This window comes from Petromyzon marinus, chromosome 12 (assembly GCF_048934315.1).
Source record: "Petromyzon marinus isolate PM22_M1 ecotype Great Lakes invasive population chromosome 12, UKy_Petmar_22M1.pri1.0, whole genome shotgun sequence".
NCBI classification, from domain to species: Eukaryota; Metazoa; Chordata; class Hyperoartia; order Petromyzontiformes; family Petromyzontidae; genus Petromyzon; species Petromyzon marinus.
Window position 1 is genome coordinate 14,204,385 of NC_133678.1, and position 18,523 is coordinate 14,222,907.

General features: G+C 44.1%; 1 protein-coding gene across 9 annotated transcripts in view; it reads right to left on the bottom strand.

Moving 5' to 3' along the window:
* Window positions 1-1,055: 1,055 nt before the first annotated feature.
* Window positions 1,056-18,523, bottom strand: part of LOC116941513 (uncharacterized) — a 59,065-nt gene continuing 41,597 nt past the window's right edge. For 5 of the 9 annotated variants that reach the window (XM_032952653.2, XM_076066663.1, XM_032952652.2 and 2 more), the window contains 12 exons: window positions 14,694-14,758; window positions 13,179-13,195; window positions 12,181-12,334; window positions 10,866-10,912; window positions 9,434-9,473; window positions 9,009-9,169; window positions 7,948-7,996; window positions 7,106-7,286; window positions 5,352-5,577; window positions 4,543-4,620; window positions 3,377-3,517; window positions 1,056-2,214 (listed from right to left, as the gene is read on the bottom strand). In XM_032952653.2, the coding sequence (XP_032808544.2) occupies window positions 2,089-2,214; window positions 3,377-3,517; window positions 4,543-4,620; window positions 5,352-5,577; window positions 7,106-7,286; window positions 7,948-7,996; window positions 9,009-9,169; window positions 9,434-9,473; window positions 10,866-10,912; window positions 12,181-12,334; window positions 13,179-13,195; window positions 14,694-14,758 (1,285 nt within the window). In that variant the 3' untranslated portion in view covers window positions 1,056-2,088. The remainder of the gene's footprint in view (window positions 2,215-3,376; window positions 3,518-4,542; window positions 4,621-5,351; window positions 5,578-7,105; window positions 7,287-7,947; window positions 7,997-9,008; window positions 9,170-9,433; window positions 9,474-10,865; window positions 10,913-12,180; window positions 12,335-13,178; window positions 13,196-14,693; window positions 14,759-18,523) is intronic. The other 4 variants (XM_032952650.2, XM_032952648.2, XM_032952651.2 and 1 more) reach the window with 3 other exon arrangements.

Consider the following 18,523-nt stretch of genomic DNA (forward strand, 5'->3'; position numbering starts at 1 on the left):
ATCAAAACCATCACGTTACCATACATAGCAGGCGTTACCAAAAATATTTCCAAAATCTTAAACAAAGACAAGATCCAGGTCCGATTCAGTACAGTATACAAAATCTGTGATCTAATCCCATCTGTGAAGGATGTCATTCCTGACTTGCAATACCCTGGAGTCTACAAACTAAGTTGCATCTGTGGTGATTGTTACATTGGGGAAACGAAACGTCATGTCTCTGACCGTGTCCGCGAGCACAAGTCAGATCTGAAACACGGCAGGACTAATTCCTCCACCGTTGCTGACTATTCTTATAACACTGTGGGCTCTCATGATATTGTTATTTCCGAGACCAATGTGCTCTGCAAACCGTCTGGCTACTATCAAAGGTTTGTTCATGAAGCCATCCAGATATATAAACATAGACATAACTTCAACCGAGAAGATAGATACAAATTGAGCAATCATTGGAAGGATGTTATTAACCAGGTAAAAAACTTTAGCTGCTTTATAGTTTGCCTTCATATCCGCATCTCCAGTTTCTTACTCCCAGCCCTGCTCATTCCCATCACTCGGAAATTTGCCGTGCATGTTGAGCTTGCTGCACGCCACCTCTCCTCCCCCCACCCTCTCTATCCCTGCTCCTCAGGTTATTTGCCGTCCCTGCTCCTCAGGTTATTTACTGTGCATGTCGAGCTTGCAGCATGCTACTTCTTATTTCCCCCCCACCCTCTCTATCCTTGGCTCCTCTCCCCCTCCCTCATCTATATAACCCCTTGTTATCAGCAGCTCTTTTGCCTACTTCAGCAATTGTTTCTTGCTGTGGTTGTCCCACCTGATGACGGACGCTTGTGTTGCGTCCGAAACGTCGTGATTTTATTTATTTTATACTTTATACCTACGTGACTTTACTGAAAGAACCAAAGAGTACGAATTGGCATGTTTTGTTTACGTGACAAACCTTACTAATTGGCTGTGATGGGTGTTGGCGGGTTTAACGACACATTTATATTCACGCGATCTTACCAAAAAAACCTCTATTATGGATGATATTGGTCGCGAAAGACTACATGTTAAACATTATTACATCCTTTATTATAATGAAAATAAAGGTCAAGAGGTCATGATGTACCAATGCATTGATTCGACCGAACAAAGCTCATTATTGCTTGCAACTGTTATTTTTTCATAAGCACTTAAATTAAATACATTTAAATTGTAAAATGTCAGTGTTTCCCTGCTCAAATGAGCAATGGGACAGTGAGTTGGCAGCCCTAAGCGATTGGTGGAAATTACACATTTCTATGGCGAAAGCCAATCTCTCCACAGAATAACCACTATTGACTCTCCACAGTATAACTTATTTTATTGGCCCTGGAAAGATGATGGGCTTAGGCAGCTCATTTCCAGGATTTGAACTCGCGACCTCCCAAATCTGAGTTGAAGCATTCTAAATACACCATTTTGTGCACAATCATAAGAAACAAAAACTCCACACTTTCTTCAATAACAGCTTGTGTCAAACTAGAACCCATATATATAACAGAGAGGGTCCTTGCCTATAAATATCTTGCAGTTTACCAGAATTGCTTCAAGCAAGCCTTATGACAGTAAATGTCAAAGCCAGTGCAGAGTTTTCTCCGTGAAGAAGGCGTTTTGCCTGCTTATATTATCTTTCATAATGCTGCCCTAAACAAGAAAAATACACGAAAGCCAGCATTTATGGCAATGGCCCTGCATCACAGCAGAAATATGAACACGGCATTACCTGACTGGGTATAATACTGTATATATACATACACATATACAGTAAATGGTGGTCCAAAACACTTTCTGGCCTCAAAGCATTAAGCTGCATTTTTTCTTTACTAAATATTTCACCTGGAAAATACCTTCAGAAGCAAATTTCTCCATGGCATGTGGCTTCCTTCCTACCTGTCAAAAACCTCACTACATCTCACATGCTGGATGCTACACTAGTAAACCCATGTCTTACTTTCGCCATAGGAACATCACGGCTTGCAGAATGGGAGCTTCCTGTCTCTCCGTCTCTCTGTCACAGGGATATACACTTGCACACTCAAGTGCAGCCCAGTGTTGTGGCGCTCAGATGCAGACGGGGTATCGCAGCCAGGTGCTTGCCAGCTGTGTGGCAGAAGAGGACTCGGTTTTGAGATACAGCGGCTTCTGCTTGTAGTGTTCAACCAGATCCACCACCGTCATGAAGCTGTGCTAAAAGGAGACAAGTGACACGTGCGGTCATGAGACACACGTCCACACACACACCACCGTCCCGTGTTACAGTGTGCTTGCTCAATAATTAAAGCAAGCCACTTTTAGGCATGTAACTGTTGATCGTATGAATAACAATTTTCTTTAAGCCCGAGGTTCATGGGTTAAAATTATGCGTGATTTAAATAGACAGTCACAGTCCATACATTACTGAGTGGACAAAAAAATGGAAATTAGTTTGAAAGTACTTCCATATTAAATCAAGAATGAGGCGGAACAAATGTCGTGTTTACAGAACTGAGTTCGTGGTGGAAATTTCACATTCCTATGATGGGGGAAGTCCATTCTGAGGACAATCAAACATAATATTTTGGTGGGTGAAGCGGGGGCTTGACAAAGGTGCTGTAAAATGTATTGTTAACTTAATTCAACACTTCCCAGTTCTGAGGGATTACATGTATGAACATATTGGATGACTGACACACAGAGAACGGCTCTTTATTTCATTGTTTATCCAGGTGAGAACTCAAGAGACCAGGGTAGCCTCACTTTCAAGAATGACCTTGGCATTAGTTCGCCAGTAGAATACCAAATGAAAAATTTGCGGGCCATTTTCTAATTTGGTAAACTTGGACCCGCAGTAATAATAAGGGCAGTTTGTTGATATGAACCTCTGCAACAAACGGCAAAATGGGGTACCGCAGTGGCAAGATTTGATCTCCCTCGCCTGGTACGCAGGAGGTCATGGGTTCCATCTAAACCCGGACACCTCTATATTTGGAGTTTGCATGTCTTTCTCTGTGTTTGCGTGGATTTTTCTCCGGATACTCCGGTTTTCCCTGCAGATTTATTAACATGCTTTTAGAGTATTTAGCTGCTATACATTTCCATATGATACGCTACTTCGTTGAGCTATAACTTGTGGCCAGGTCGCTTCTGAAAAGGAGCTATATAGCTCAGTGGGCCTTACCTGATAGAGTAAAAAAAAAATTGTAAAATACACGACTGCTCGGTTACATCAAAGGGGTGTCGACAAGCAATAGTTAAGAGAGGCCAATCGATTGGCTCTGTGGTGTTATCTTCCAGGGCCGTTCCCTTGCTGGCACGACGTCACGAGGCTGTGCTGGTGGTAGGGGGGGGGTGGGGATGGCGGCGCCCGCACCTCCTTGCTGAGGTAGAACTTTGTGGAGACGGGGTCCCAGTACAGGCGTAAGTTGTAGATGCTGCCACCGTAGTGAACCACCAGCGTGTAGGGCTGCGTCACCCTGTCCCCCGAGCTCTGCCGCACCAGGAATGCGCCGTCCTGAAGCGAAAGCCATGGACTCTCAGTGCAGACCTCAATCACCACCGATGTTCGCAGTGGCGAGGTATCAAAGTAACGGATATATAGCGCAGTTCGCTAAGCACCGCACCACCGCTCCACCATCCCCCCTATTAAATTAAATACAGGCAACCCTCGGTTTATGCGCTTTTGTGGTACGCCATTTTGACATAATGCGTGCTTGGTATTTAGGACTTTTATTGACATACATGAGGTAATTTTCGGAATAAAGTCACCCGCAACGTGACATACGCCACCCTGGAACCGCAACCCAATGGCGTTGCCAGCAGCCAGTGTCGTATGATAAATAGTGTGCTATACGGTACAACATCTCGTCGTGTGTACACCAGCGCCCTTCCTTTTGTCTCCACAACACAACTCCCATGTCGTTACAAAGTGTAGGGGACTAAATTGAGAAGAAACGTTACACGGAGCTACTAAAGGTTTATAAAATAAAAAGACGACACGGGGTGCTGAGAGAAATTACAAAGAGAACAGGTTGTGAAGGGATAATTAAGAACACAGGTGGCCGGATGTCTAACATTTGGAGAGGAAGGGTCACAGGTGGTGAAGGGATAATTAATGAGAGGGTGCTGTAGCAAGGGAACAGATAGTTAAGAATAAAGGAACGAGAGGGAAATATAAAAGGGGAGCGTCTCTGACAATAGGCCTATTGATATATGCGAGGATAATATTGGTGATTCTGTCTGCGAGTGTGAGTGAAATCTCCTTTATCATTATTTAATATGGGGAAATTGTCTTTGACAGAAATGCAATTTTGAGATACACGCGATTTTTCAGGAACGCATCTATAGCGTATGTCAAGGAGTACCTGTATAATGAAATTACATTTTCTGTCAAGTGACAAAAATAAGTGCTAGCATTCCATACTTTAGACATCCCTCAGGTTTGAAAAATGTGTTTCCCACAATTTAACATTCCTCTGTTTGACCGACGATCGTAGCAAGTTTGGGCACAAGACACGGCATCCTTGAACGCTCTCTTACCTTGTTGTAGGACTTCACGACTTTCTTAGCCAAACCACTGTCACATTTGCCAGCGTACCACTTCCTGCTTTGCAGATCCTGCACACGTGCATCATCGACAGTCGTTTATATTAACAATACAATGATCATTGATATGTTCAATTGTTTGGTAATTAATATATGTTGAAAATATTCCAGCCTCTTTGTAAATCCACTGTTGGATGAAGGCCTCCCCACATCATATCAGTTATGGGGGTTGTTTCGTCATATTTACCCCAATTCCTAAGTGTGGGTTGGTAAAGGATGATCCCTAGGACTAGTGAGATATCACTTACCACTGATTGTAGCCGTGGTCATAAATCTAACTCAGGTCGCCGGGTTCATAGCGTAGTACATGAGCCATTGCAACAGCATTCCATTCTATATCGCATGATCAATCGGAATCCCCTGTGGTGGAATGCAATTGTATTTGGGGGCAAAGCAGCAGCGATGCTATGGGAAGGCTACACTCCAGGTGACACCACTAGAACACAAATCATTAGGCTGTAGTTAACCTGTTATTCCTCCTTTCTACTGGCACATTCCAAACAATAATTATGACAAAGTTGCAGCCAAGATATGGAATTAATCTAAGAGGATTTCAACTAAGGAGAAGGAGCAATGAAAATAGCTCGTGTGCGGCAGGTGCTTGGTGGATCATTACATTGCAGGATCGTGTGAGAGGTGGCTTCGGTGTGGGGAGGCCTTCACCCAGCAGTGGATGTTTAACGATGTCCGAGTCTGCAGATTGCGTCGCCTTTGTGCTGCAGCACGAGGTCACTTTAACTCACGTTAAATGAACTCGAGGCACTGTCGGCTGCCGTGGGCCAGGGTAAGGTGGCGCTGAGCTTGCACCCTCCCATCCCAGCGTCGCTATGCGAGAAAGAGGAGGAGGAGGGGGTCGGCGCGCCCGCTGCCGTTATGAGTCTGGGAGCGGTGAAGTTCCTGGGCGCCCCCTTGACCGCGTCACTGCCACCGACGCTGTCGAGCACAGGTCTGAGGCCGGCGCTGAAGTTGCTGTCGAACAACGCATGGTGTAGATGTGTAACAGATGGCGATGTAACAATCCATACAGCACTTCCATAGCAATCAACAAGGCTCGATTATTGCAACTTACTACTCGACGGAACGTCTGGCAAAAACATTACCAAGCTGCAGTGTGTACAAAATTCTCTGGCACGTGTCGTGACGGGCAATGCAAGATCAGGCCATATCCATCCAGTGCTCGCGGAGCTGCATTGGCTTCTGGTTGCCAAACGAATACATTATGAGGTCGCACTCGTTACACAGAAAGTGCTTGCCACAAATGAACCACAATACATTGCTGATCTCGTAAAGAAGCATAAACCATCACGTGAACTTCGATGATCCTCGCAGCTGTGGCTTGTGGCTATCCATCAAACAAAGATGGTCACTGCATTGCGAGCTTTCAGATGTGCTTCTGCGGCCGTCTGGAACGCTCTTCTTTCCGATATATAAAGCCACTAGAGCTTACACTTTTAAATCTAGATTGAAAACTAATTTCTTCATAAATGATTTTTGTGTTTAGTTTATTGTTCTTCCTCCGTACTTCCGATTAGTATGGTTGGCTATGTATGTTGTAAAAAAAGTTCACCATACATATATACAATGTGTTGACGTAGCTACATTACCACCTCTGAGGTAAAACAAAATCCAGGACATATCATAGGAAAAGAGAATATCTCACGATATCAGATGATAAGATAACTACAGGCAAATACAGGTTTGTCTTTCGTGGTGTATGATCGTGCAACTGACAAAAAACGACACTTCTAATCTTGAGGCAATACTTGCTGGTTTTTAAGGAGAGCCATCTCAACAAAGACGGTCCCATGGGAAAACCAGGACAGGGGGCAACCCTATCATAGCAGCTACTGGTAATTAATTATTATTCCTCTCTTTTCATTGGGTAATCAGATTATTGTACTTAGAATGTACAGCAGCAGCCAATAAACAGAGGTCCCGACATGCAGCCCGCTGGCGGTTGGAGCATTGTGCTAATTCAGAAAAAGCTACACCTAATGTATGTCAATTTGAAGAACTTGATCGATTAATAGGATCAGGTTGCTTTGACTATATCAATTACACAATGTAATTATGCTCCAGGCAGTTCCCGGGTTACGGGAGGGTTAGGTTCCCGAGAATGATCCATAACCCGAATTTTCCGTATGTCGGAAACTGAACAATTTTCGCCTCGCTCCACGGTATTCATCCTGAACCTCACCGCGCTGCACTACTTGCACTTTCGTAACATTTACGAATATAGATTTTGACATTATTTATTGGAGCATTTCTGTAAGGTCGGATTACCGTAAGTCGGGTCTTCCGCAATCCGGGGACTTACTGTACTTGAAATTTAGAGTACGGTAGACAGTGATCAGCAACTCAATACATTGAATTGCTGTGATAAAGTAAAAAAATAAACGTGCCCATGCTAAGATCCCTGGATCCCAGCAATGCCGGCTCAGTGCCTCTCACTCCACATTGTCTCGGCCAAGCCACCCTGTCCATTCTGACCGCTCACCTGAGTGGAGGCAGCGGCAAGGGGATGAAGGCCCTGGGCTGGGCAGTCCCTGGGGCATCTGGCAGCGGCCGCGATGAGGATGCCACGGGTAACTGAGGAAGCTGTCCTCGTCCATGGCCACTCTGGCTCTCTGAGTTGCTCTTGGGAATCGCGCCGTAGAGACACCTCCGTGATCGGAGTTCTGTTTTCCGTTTTTGTTTAAGAGGCAGACGGACAAAGTAATTAGCATGCTGTTTCCAGAAAGGGAATGCTTTTGAGTTTCGTATTTATAAAACCGTGGAAGCACAACCTTATTTTAAGATATCATTGCTCGTGCTGCGTTGTGGAAGTTGCTGGCCGGTTGGACACTGAGCCACTCCTCAACCCAATTATTCACCACACCCTCCACCTCAACCAACGATTCAAGGAATTGTCGCAATTCAGGATGGTGATTCATGTATGTATGTATGATTAACTTTTTTTCGCACCGTACGTAGCCAATCGTGCAAATCAGTTCAATAATTATTTATTTGGATTCGGAAAGTCAGGTTTTGGGGAGGTCATGATTGGGAAAATTGAGTTTAGGGAGGTCAGGTTTAAGGAGGTTGGGTTGTTGATGCCACCACAGTTCCACACTTTACCATCACTTAATTCCTTCTGCCAGATCAGCTGTTGAAAAATTTACTTCCAACTTCCCAGGTGCGATTCTACAGTTCCATCACCACGATCACCTCACTTTAGGTTTCTCCCTTAATAATCTGTCTTGGAACCCTGTCATCTTCCATAGAGCCAGTGTACTGTATGTGAATGGGCACACTGACAGGACATTAGCTGTATCAATAAGCCTTGTGCAGTAACATCACCTTTTCCTGGAGTTTCCTTGGGAAGGTCCTTCTCCCCTTGAACCGAATTCTGCATTAACAAAAAATAGTATCGACATGAAGTAGCAATCATAATAATAATAATAATGTCTATTGTAGTTTTATATGGCGTCAGTCATGCAAAATGCATCTCACAATTAATCAGGAACCACAGACATGCTGGAAGGCAGCAAGGCGCCAATACCCTAAGCCCTTCAAGTCCTCTATGTATTAAGATGTATTCAGAAAAGTCATGAGTGTTTATACAAATCAACATAACTTATGAAGTATATGTATGCAGCCGCATCTGAAGGAGATGCTGTACAAAAAAAAGTGCAGAAATGCTCATTTTGGTCAAACAAAATGAGGTTAAGTGGAAAATTCAGGGAGAGCAGAGCGCTGAAAAAATGTAATGAAATGACGATCTATATAATTGTTTAGTCTTACTTCACAAGCCTACACCGTCCAATGTGACAAAGTATGCTCAAACAACTGCCATGACTGACAGTGTGGGAAAGCCTCTGTCCAGTCAGTGGATTGTCTGTACACAAGTGAAACTTTTTTTGCCACGACCAATGCAACATACTGCCCGGTTCCCCCCCTAAAGCTCTGCTTTAGGGGGGGAACCGGGCAGCTGCACTGGAGCCCATGGGGTAGAGGGGCCCACCAGGCACTGCGCTACAACGAGTGGGGGGGGTGGGAGGTGGTGGTGCGGACGAGCTCTGTAGAGGGGCCCCCAATTTATTCCTCCCATCAAGGTCCACGCCAACCACGAGACCAAAATATTTCATCCTCAAATTCTGCTAAACACAGACGGCGTGAGCGTAATCTCTCGCTGGCATCGGAGCAAGCAGCTTGGACAGGGTTAAAGAAGGGTTGGTCGTGGTCACCGTTGGCTCCACCAAAAACTAACAACTTTGAGAATGTATGATAATCACTGATCATCTCTCTCCTCCTGCCTACTTGCCTGTCTTGTCCAATGATCGACAAGGTTACCTGCCTACCTGTCTACCCACCTGTTTGTCTACACCTGTCCATCTGGATGCCAGTGTCTCTGTCCTCACCTTCATCGGGCTGGGCCCACATGAGCTGATGCTGTGCGAGGATTGGAGGTGGGAGGGCCGTGGTACTGGGCTGGGGGGGGTCTCGGCCCTGCTTGTGGAATCCCCCCGGGAGATCAGGGTGGCTCTCACAGACTTCAATATCCCCCTGGTCACCGCCACAGCTAAGCGAATACAGCAAATACCGTGATTAACAAAAACAACCGCCACGAAGTGACAGTGACGTCACCACAGCTCATTTGCCAGAGTAGGTGCACTTTGAGGCCACGGGAAATGCTGAATGTTTTCACATGACTGAGATTGAAGAGAAACTTCAACCATTAAAAAGCGCATGTTTAACACGTCGGCTTTCGCGACCAATATCATTGATAATAGAGGTTTTTTGGGTTAGATTGCGTAAAGCACATGCCACTATTTGTAGCACTTACTATTTTGGGGTGAAATATCTTCTTCATTCTCATAATCAAACTGAAAGTAAAGAAACAATTTCATTAGACACGCAAGAATGCATAATTTTTCCAATTGATTGTTTATTAAAACATAGTACTGTATGACAGAGAGGGAGGAGTCTTTCAACATCAGAGGGTGGGCCCAACCCAGGGAGGTGCCAGTGGAACTACTGAGCTAGGATTGGTCATCTTGGTTCAAAAGCAAAACAGCGGGAAAGTGGAATAGGGGGAGGAGACAGTGGACTGTCGGTTGGGAGGCAAAGAGATGGGATTGGTGGAGGAAGGCGGGGGACGAGAGGGAGGGGGGCATGGATAAAAGGAGAGGTTCAAGAAGGGGGAGAGGGGACGGCTGGGAGAATGAACCTTATGGCGGTACCGCGCGGTTCCAAAGTACCCCGGCTCTCGCATAATGTCCGTGATGCAGTCATTTTTAGTCTGTTGGTGGTTGGCGATGCGGCAATCGATTCATCTCGACGAGCTGTAAACGATGCACTATTAAAAGTTCAAATTTTCCATAAAGGATTTTTTATGCTAATGTTTGGCGTTTCGACATCGTGGAGTAGCACTGATTTCGTATTGCTTGGTACCCCAGTCGCGGAGTTAAGTACACCCCTGGAAAACATAGTGTCACAGAAATTAAATATTGAATTGCCTCAGCCATTTTGTATTATTTGGTACCCCGGGGTACCAGCATAAGGACCAAATGATGTCTGGAAGCTTGTCAGTCGGTGTGCTAAAATAAAGGTCCTCATATCTGACGTCGGTGTCCTGAGTCCTTCTACGTATGTATTATTATTAGCACCTACAATTAGCATGGTTGGTTAAGTACGGTGCGAAAGAAGTTCAACATACATACGCACTTATTTCGACTACAATAACACCTAGTAATTGACAAATGTGCGAGATGACTAGTATTACAGACAACATTTCTCAAGCAGGGATTGGAACCCATGCCCTTTGCAGATTATACTAAAGTAACATCGAGTATATTGTATAATGTATAGCCCTTTGTCAAACCACTGCTGGATGAATGCCTCACACCATGCGGGTCACAGGGGTTCTATGACCATACTTCACCCTGCTGGTCAGTGCAGGTGCGCAAAGGAGGACGCAGGACCAGTTCCGATAATGCTTGCTACAGATGGCAGCTACGGGGCTGGGAATGGAACTCAAGTCGGTCGCCGGGTTCATAGTGCAGTGCGCTAACCACTGTGCCACTACTCCCCTTTGTGATATCGTATAGGCCTTCCACTTGTCAAATGGCGATGCAGTCCTTTCTCGGTTTCCATTATATTTGCCGTTTCTGGCCCACTTAATGTGTTATTTTTCCTGGTAGGTCAGCGTATACTGATGATGGGAGTACATATCGATATCAATTGTAAAAAGAAAAACAAGTGATGAAGAGTTTTACCGCATTCATATGTTCAACAGGCTTAGGTTTTCGCTGTTTTGGGGATCCTGCGTGAGGAAACATACCACATTAATATATTACTTGGCATTCCAGCACAATAAAGAAAAACATTCTGGCTGACCGTTAATTATTATTTACTACTATAATGAGCCAAGAATGTCCGTGTTCCCCGCGTGTGACGTCACTATACGTCGGCGAGCTCCCCTCATTAATAATAATGAACAGATGACGTCCTCCACATGGACCCCCCCCCCCCTCATTAATAATCATGAGCGGATTACGTCCCTCCACATGTATCACCCCCCTCATTAATAATCATGAGCAGGTGACACCACATCGAACAGCCCCCCTCATTAATAATAATGAAGAGGTGACGTCTTCCAAATGGACACCTCCCCGCCATTGATAGAAATTAGCGGGTGACGTCACTCCACATGGGGGGACGAGGCGCCTCCTCCCCCCTCCTCAGCGTCAGCTTCAACCCTCACTACAAAGGCAGAACCCTCACGTCACGTGATCTCCGTAACGCTGTTGAGACATCGAAGTAAAAAGGACGTCGTGATGAACAAGGGATTTTAAACCTTTAAATGAAATAAGTCTGTGTCACCGTGTCCTTACAAATTGCACATTAATTGATTCAATGACTATCACGTCGCGGTCTGCTTTTCGCTTGTAAGTTTCAAATTTACTGAAATACACCTGTTCTTGGACGGGCAAAAGACTAGTACAGCAATATTAGTCCTCTTTATTGACACAGGAAAGTCTCACTGAGACCCGAACATTTTTTGAGAGGTTCTTGCTAAAACTAGATTCGAAGCTTGCTACTATTTAGCAATTTATAATGTCGGAGGAAACTGCAACGACACACTAGAGTGCATCACTTTCCCACCAACCCGGTTACAGCATTAAATATTCAATGCATGACAAACAAACCAATATTTTTTACATTTTCCGCAGGAATTTTGATAGATTGAGTGCAGACCCAAATTGTACGTGAGGGCTTTATTATACAAACACCGATGACTAGGATAAGAACATCAACACACTACAGGGTAATCACAAGCGGATGTCTGTATTTAAGAATCCGAATTTGTTCTTTTATCCTGGATTAATCCAATGAGCTATGAAGCTCTTTTTCATAGATGTCGAGTAGGGGCACGGGGGTCAGAAAGTTGAAACAACAAACAATACAAAAACGACAGAGGAGTGCAAAAAACGATAGGGGAGTGCTAACTGTAGGAAAGGTAAGAGAGTCAGCGGTGCAAGCTTAGTGTCTCTGACCTCTGAGCCAATGGGCCATCTCAGACGATGGTACCTTTGGCATGTGGGAGGTTGCCGAGGTTGGCGCTCGCCCCATTTGGAATGATGTAATCCATATCGCTGTCGCTCGATGAATCCTGAGTGCTGCTCTCCTTGTGGGATGCCTGGTGCTGCCCAGCCTGAGTGATGCAGTCATCGTAAATGCAAGCCTGCGGCACGGGCAGCACGAAGCAAGTGCTAAGATAGCGCTTTACAACCAGTTCGCACAATGGACTTGCAATATTCGAATTGCCGGTTCAATCTACAGGCTCAGCAGTTGACGCAATGCGCACATTTCTTAATTGCCCTGCCTCTGTTCACCCAGCAGCAACAAATGTATACACCAGTAAATCGACCGCAATGTTGCATGTAGTGGGGGTAGAGTGTGCGTGATTTTACTTCTTTCAAAGACATCTGGTCAGTGTGGAATTATTGGCCGAAATATGCTCTAGAGATCTCTAGAGCTCCCTGGAGTGGAGGCCCTTCCTCCAGCAATGAAGTCAGCAATGAATTTCAGTGCTGCACCTTTACCTTTTTACTCATGGTAACACACTCCAGACCACTGTTTCAGGTTTGTCACTCTTCTCAAGGACCCATCAGATGGGAACATTTTACTGTAATGTCTTACGGTTGTAGGGTCATGTGGTAAAAAACAAACCTAGTTGCTGGTCATTTTAGATATTTGTCACTGCAGGGTAGATAAAATGAGTTCCATTTAGCGTGAAGTCAGAAGGTGTTTCAGATAGAGGGAATGGCATCTGAATTTATGTCACTAGCTCTGGGCCAGTGGAATTACTGATCCCTGCCGTGGCAATGTGGAATTTCCACTATTGGCTCATGAAGGTGATGCTCACTTGAGCGTCGACACTTTTAACTCTTGATGGTTTTACCGCGAGAGTTTACTCGTGCATTATATTTCCGAATAAAACAATGCCGTGCATTAATGAAAAGAGAATGCATTATAGAAAGAATAATGCATGTGTGACAGGTTTTTTTCCATGAAAATGTTCATACCTCTGATTTGTATGGCTCTGAAAAAAGAAAGAACAGACAACATAAAAAGGTTGCATTGTTAAATAACTGGCTGATAGAGACATCCTCGTGATCACCAAATGCATAGGCGATGGAGAAGAAGTTTCCAGCAATATTAAGTGACTCAGAGGGTTCATAATGACCATGGAAGAGTACTGGGCCAGCTCCTCTGGCTTAAATTTAGTCTATCAGCTACCCTTGATTAAACCAGGTTCTCATATTAAATTAGTTGATGGTCTCAGCTCATTTCAGCAATGCCTGCACGGAAAAACTGCTTTGGGGCTTTGTTTGGCTTGGCCCAGATCTGAAAATGTATTCGTCAGACAGGAATGTTGGGTAAGCACTTGATCATAGTGAGATAGCTGCAGTTACATGCTATCTATATGCAGTAACATTTATGGTACGGTGTATTTATTGGGTATTGGCGGCGTGATTTGAGCATCCGTTTAACAAATCGAAGGGTGCAAGTTCAAACCCTGGTTGTGGATTGGCGCAGCCCATCATCATCATCGTCCCTTTGGTGTGTGGAAAATGAGCACCATTGAGTGGGAAGTCAACAGTGGCTGACCCAAGCATGGCCTGGCTCCTGTCATAGAAGCAGGGAATTTTTCCATGACTGGATCAGGAACAGCCACAAATAAAGATGCTCGGTTTAAATATGATGAAGGTTTTGACGAATGGCAGGTCAGCGTCTTTGTGGCTGGCACAGAATTGTGAAGTGCATAGGCGGAGTTTGGTAGTTTTGTGTAAAGGCCGAGCAATGGCACGTTTGCTGCTTGTTGCAGAGATTGAGGGTTCAAGTCCGCCAGCTCCCCTGGTAATTATTGCTGGTGTATTAACCGCTGGTGTATTATCTTCTGGTGTATTACACGCTGGTGTGTTGTCTGCTGGTGTATTAACCGCGGGTGTATTATCTGCTGGTGTATTACAAGCTAGTGTGTTATCTGCTGGTGTATTAACCGCGGGTGTATTATCTGCTGGTGTATTATCTACTGGTGTATTACACGCTGGTGTGTTATCTGCTGGTGTATTAACCACGGGTGTATTATCTGCTGGTGTATTATCTGCTGGTGTATTACAAGCTAGTGTGTTAATCTGCTGGTGTATTAACCGCGGGTGTATTATCTACTGGTGTATTACACGCTGGTGTGTTATCTGCTGGTGTATTAACCGCGGGTGTATTATCTGCTGGTGTATTATCAGCTGGTGTATTATCTGCTGGTGTATTAACCGCTGGTGTATTAACCACTGGTGTATTAACTTGAGGATTCCATGTTATTCAATAAATAGTATGCCGTGTTCCAGCCTCACCATCCATATTTAAAAAATGACTCAATTGGGAAAACACATCACAATCATCACGCCCGACTGCAAAGCTACTGTAGATTGTCTGTGAAATGGAACCTTTATTACAGCCTTGTAATAAAGGCTGTAATAATATAAGAATAACGCTAATATCAAATGTGGTAATGATTAAAATTGCTGAAAATAATGCACCTTCATATGGCAAGTCTTGCTTGTAGTCAGGAGGAGGAGGAGTTGGTGGTTCTGTCTTCACGAGTCTGTAGCGAAATCAATTTGGAGACAGTAACAACCACACCAACACCAAATACTGTGAACTTAGCATGCCCTCTATTTTCTCAGAGAAGCCTCACCGACTCCTAAAACTTCTTCTCAACAGGGCCCTGCAACTGTGGTGTTTGTAAAATTCCTCTCCAATGGGTTTTCTGAGCCTGGGAGGGAACCAATGCATGCCTAAAATAAAATGACTAGGAGGATATAACATGTACAATTATTCATGTGCAGGGCAATACCACTCAAAGGCCTGCTCAGATGGGTTTGTGAACCCACTTGCTGCACTGCCACCTGCTAGCAACGTTAAAAGCAGGCCAGTACGATCGTGTAGGTCATTATGTGACTATGTTGCGGTAAAGATATTCACGTTCAACCTTTCCCAGAACCAAACTCTAAAACAATTGTTATTACCACTCCAATGAAAATATGCGTTATGCGGTTTCCATTGTGTGAAGACGCCAACACATGTTGTACTTGGAGCCTTTATTTATTTGATAGAGCACCAACACTGGGCCCCGCTTCTCTCGCTTTACTCTTGAAGCTCAACGTCCCCTCCCCCCTTGTGCTTCTCCCCTTTGAACCCTTTCGGAGCCCAAATATCTCGAAACGTCTCGCACTGTCCTCCATTCGGCCAACCCCCGTCCTTCTCCCTCGAACGGTTCCCAAACGTCGCCTCAGTTTGAACCTCTCCTCCAATCCCTTCTAACCTTGCATCCCGATCAATCACCATGGAGGCCTCTCTGCACCTACCTCCTGATAAGTCTGTTTGGCTGCACGTTTGGTTCGGGTGAGTGATCGAGAATTTCGGTCACGACAATTGCACTCAATAGGATCTCACTGAGATGATAGCAATTTTACCAGAAAACTTCATAAATTAACCGTAGCACGAAGCCAATAGGAAATCAATGACCATGTGTAACCACAGCTACAAAGTTCGTCAAAACAATCATCCTTGTGTAATAGCCACATACATTCGAGACAAGTTCACTATTTTTTTTCTATTGCAGAACCAGAAACCGCTTTGACATTTCATTTCATCCACATCACTCACTGCTGTGGGAAGCACAATTACTTACCCATGAAATTATCACTCTCAGGACTCATAATGGGCCTGCATTTGGATATTTTGGTCAATTCCATTTTAGAGTGTTTGGATTGCATTAGATGTATATATTTGTCTGCTTACATACTTGAAAATAAGCAGCAAATGTTAAAAGGCATTTTCTCTGTAACTTAATTTTACTTGGCGCAGCCATCTTCCAGCAAACGGAAGATCAAATATTTTCCGAACTGCGACTGTGAAGTCCAAACCATCAAACGCATCAACGACAAATTTGCCGTCCACACAACATCCCGCGATCCACACAGCGCCTGCTGCTGCTGCGTCCTTGGACCGGTTGAACAAACTTAGCATTCGACTCGAAAACATTGCAACTAGAGGCTGACCGAAACTGAATTTCTGGTTTCGGCCGAAACCGAAACCAGACCGAAAGTAAAAAATTGACTTTCGGCCGAAACCGAAATAGATAGGTATATAACCGAAGTTACCGAACACAAGATTTATGAAATATGTCATGATGCAATGCTACTTTAATAAAAAAAAAATCTAGAACTAATCACTCAGAGCCTGCAGTAAAAGTCGCTAAATATCAAATCTTTAGGTGTTCCTTACTTAGTAATAATATCCAAACAAATGAATGTTGTAGTTAAGAAACAACAGTTTTTCCGCATTCAGCCACACAGGCTGCCGTCTGTTGACCGGTCGTATATACATTAGCAGACCATGGTTGCGGCTGTAACCTCGCTCCCAAGCTGCTGCTGTTGACGTATGTGTGTGTTTGTGTGTACGTATGTGTGTGTTTGTGTGTACGTATGTGTGTGTGTTTGTGTGTACGTATGTGTGTGTTTGCAGCCTATCGCATAGGATTGCCTAGCGCCGACTGACCGGCCGATAGGCAGAGTGATAGACGTAGCACTAGCGTTATATTCTAAAAATAGATCTTCGGTTGACGAATGACGACCGAAAGTCAATATCAGTTTTGGCCGAAACCGAAACCAGATCGAAAGCTAAAAATTAACTTTCAGCCGAAACCGAAAGTAAAAAATTTACTTTTGGCCGAAACCGAAAGTTAAAAATTGATTTTTTGTCGAAACCGAAAGTATGCCGAAAGAGGACATTGCCAACTTTCGGCGCCGAAACCGAATCCGAATTTCGGTCGGCTTCTAATTGCAACACTTCCTTTTATCTCCTGCCATGCAAAAGATTATGCACGGTTTTTCAAAAGTAATTTGTCCAATCCATAATTAATTATATGAAATGTATTTAATTTAATATTGATTTATTTTTCTGTGATAAATTTTGATTTAAAGCTTTCGTGACTGCAGTAATTCATAGAATATGAATTTCTGTGATACTTTAAATGTATTCTGTAACGCAGTTGGTTTTGCTCTATCTATACACCTGGTTATTTTCTTATTATTTTAATTTACTTCATTGATGTAATTAACTTTACTTTATTATTTTGGTGACTCTTGCAAATGAGACTCAATCCTGGTGAAAAAAAAACTAAACTTAAAACTGAATAAACCTGGCGAAAACCCACACATATGAACACTGCCACCTCCTGGCATTTTATCGCTAAACTCATTCTAATTTCATATCATTGTACATCAGCAAAATATTTAAGTTTGAAAAAAATTGGCCAGTAAAGAAAATATAAAATATAAAAAAGTTAATTGTCCGCCTTCTCAAATGAGCATGGGTGGTGATTATCTCCGTTTGCGACTCTGGCCGAAATTTCACATTCTCGTGGTGGTTACCAGGCTCTGTATTCGGATAACCACCGTTAACATGTTCACCATTAACATGCAAAAAAAAACTAGCTCAGCCGGCAAACGCTTTGACCACTCTGCTACCATTTGACCTTGTTGTTCATCATGACATCATCGGTCAACTTTCCTCCCAAGTATAAGGTATAAGAAGGTTCCATATTGTGTTTGCTAAAGGTGTTTTTCGAACGTTGACCCAGAGCTTGTGCTGCCATTGCGGAAAGGCAGCAGACTGCGTCCGCACAGCATTTCTAAGAATTACGACCGAGATGATGATATTGGGGGAAAGAAAATAACTTCCCTTCAACTGTAAAGAGTAGCGCCGCTGACGGTTGATTGGGAAATATCCATTTGCGATGAATGACTAAACATCGTGAGAAAATGTAGTGCTGTACGTATGCATGCATGTGTAAATCAGTCCTGGGCCTCCCCCTGGTCGACTCAGCGGTAGTAACTGGTGCAGCGGGCTATCTGAAATTTGTTTTACACAAAACGCTATTTTTGTGGGGTATATGCGTCTGTGGGTTATATGCGTATGCAGGTTATATGCGGGAAAATACGGTATTCAAGTTTGTGTACGTTTGCAGCTAAGTATGTGTGTGTGTATATATGTGAATGCGTATGTATTTGTGCATGCGTGTTCATGCGTGCGTCCATATGAATGCATGTGCATGTGTGCGGGTACACGCATGAATGGGGGACATTGGTGTAGTGGTTAGCGCGTTGCGCTACGAACACAGTCCTGGGCCTCCTAGGTCGACTCCGCCTTAAATTATGATGGTACCTGGTGCGGTGTGTAAACATCGCCACTGGGGAGACAAAGACGGCCGAGCGTGGTGTTGGCCACCCACCCCCTCGTGTGCATTGCTGGCCTTCTTCATAGGCAATCACTAACACAACTTGTCCCAATAGTCTGTTAGGCT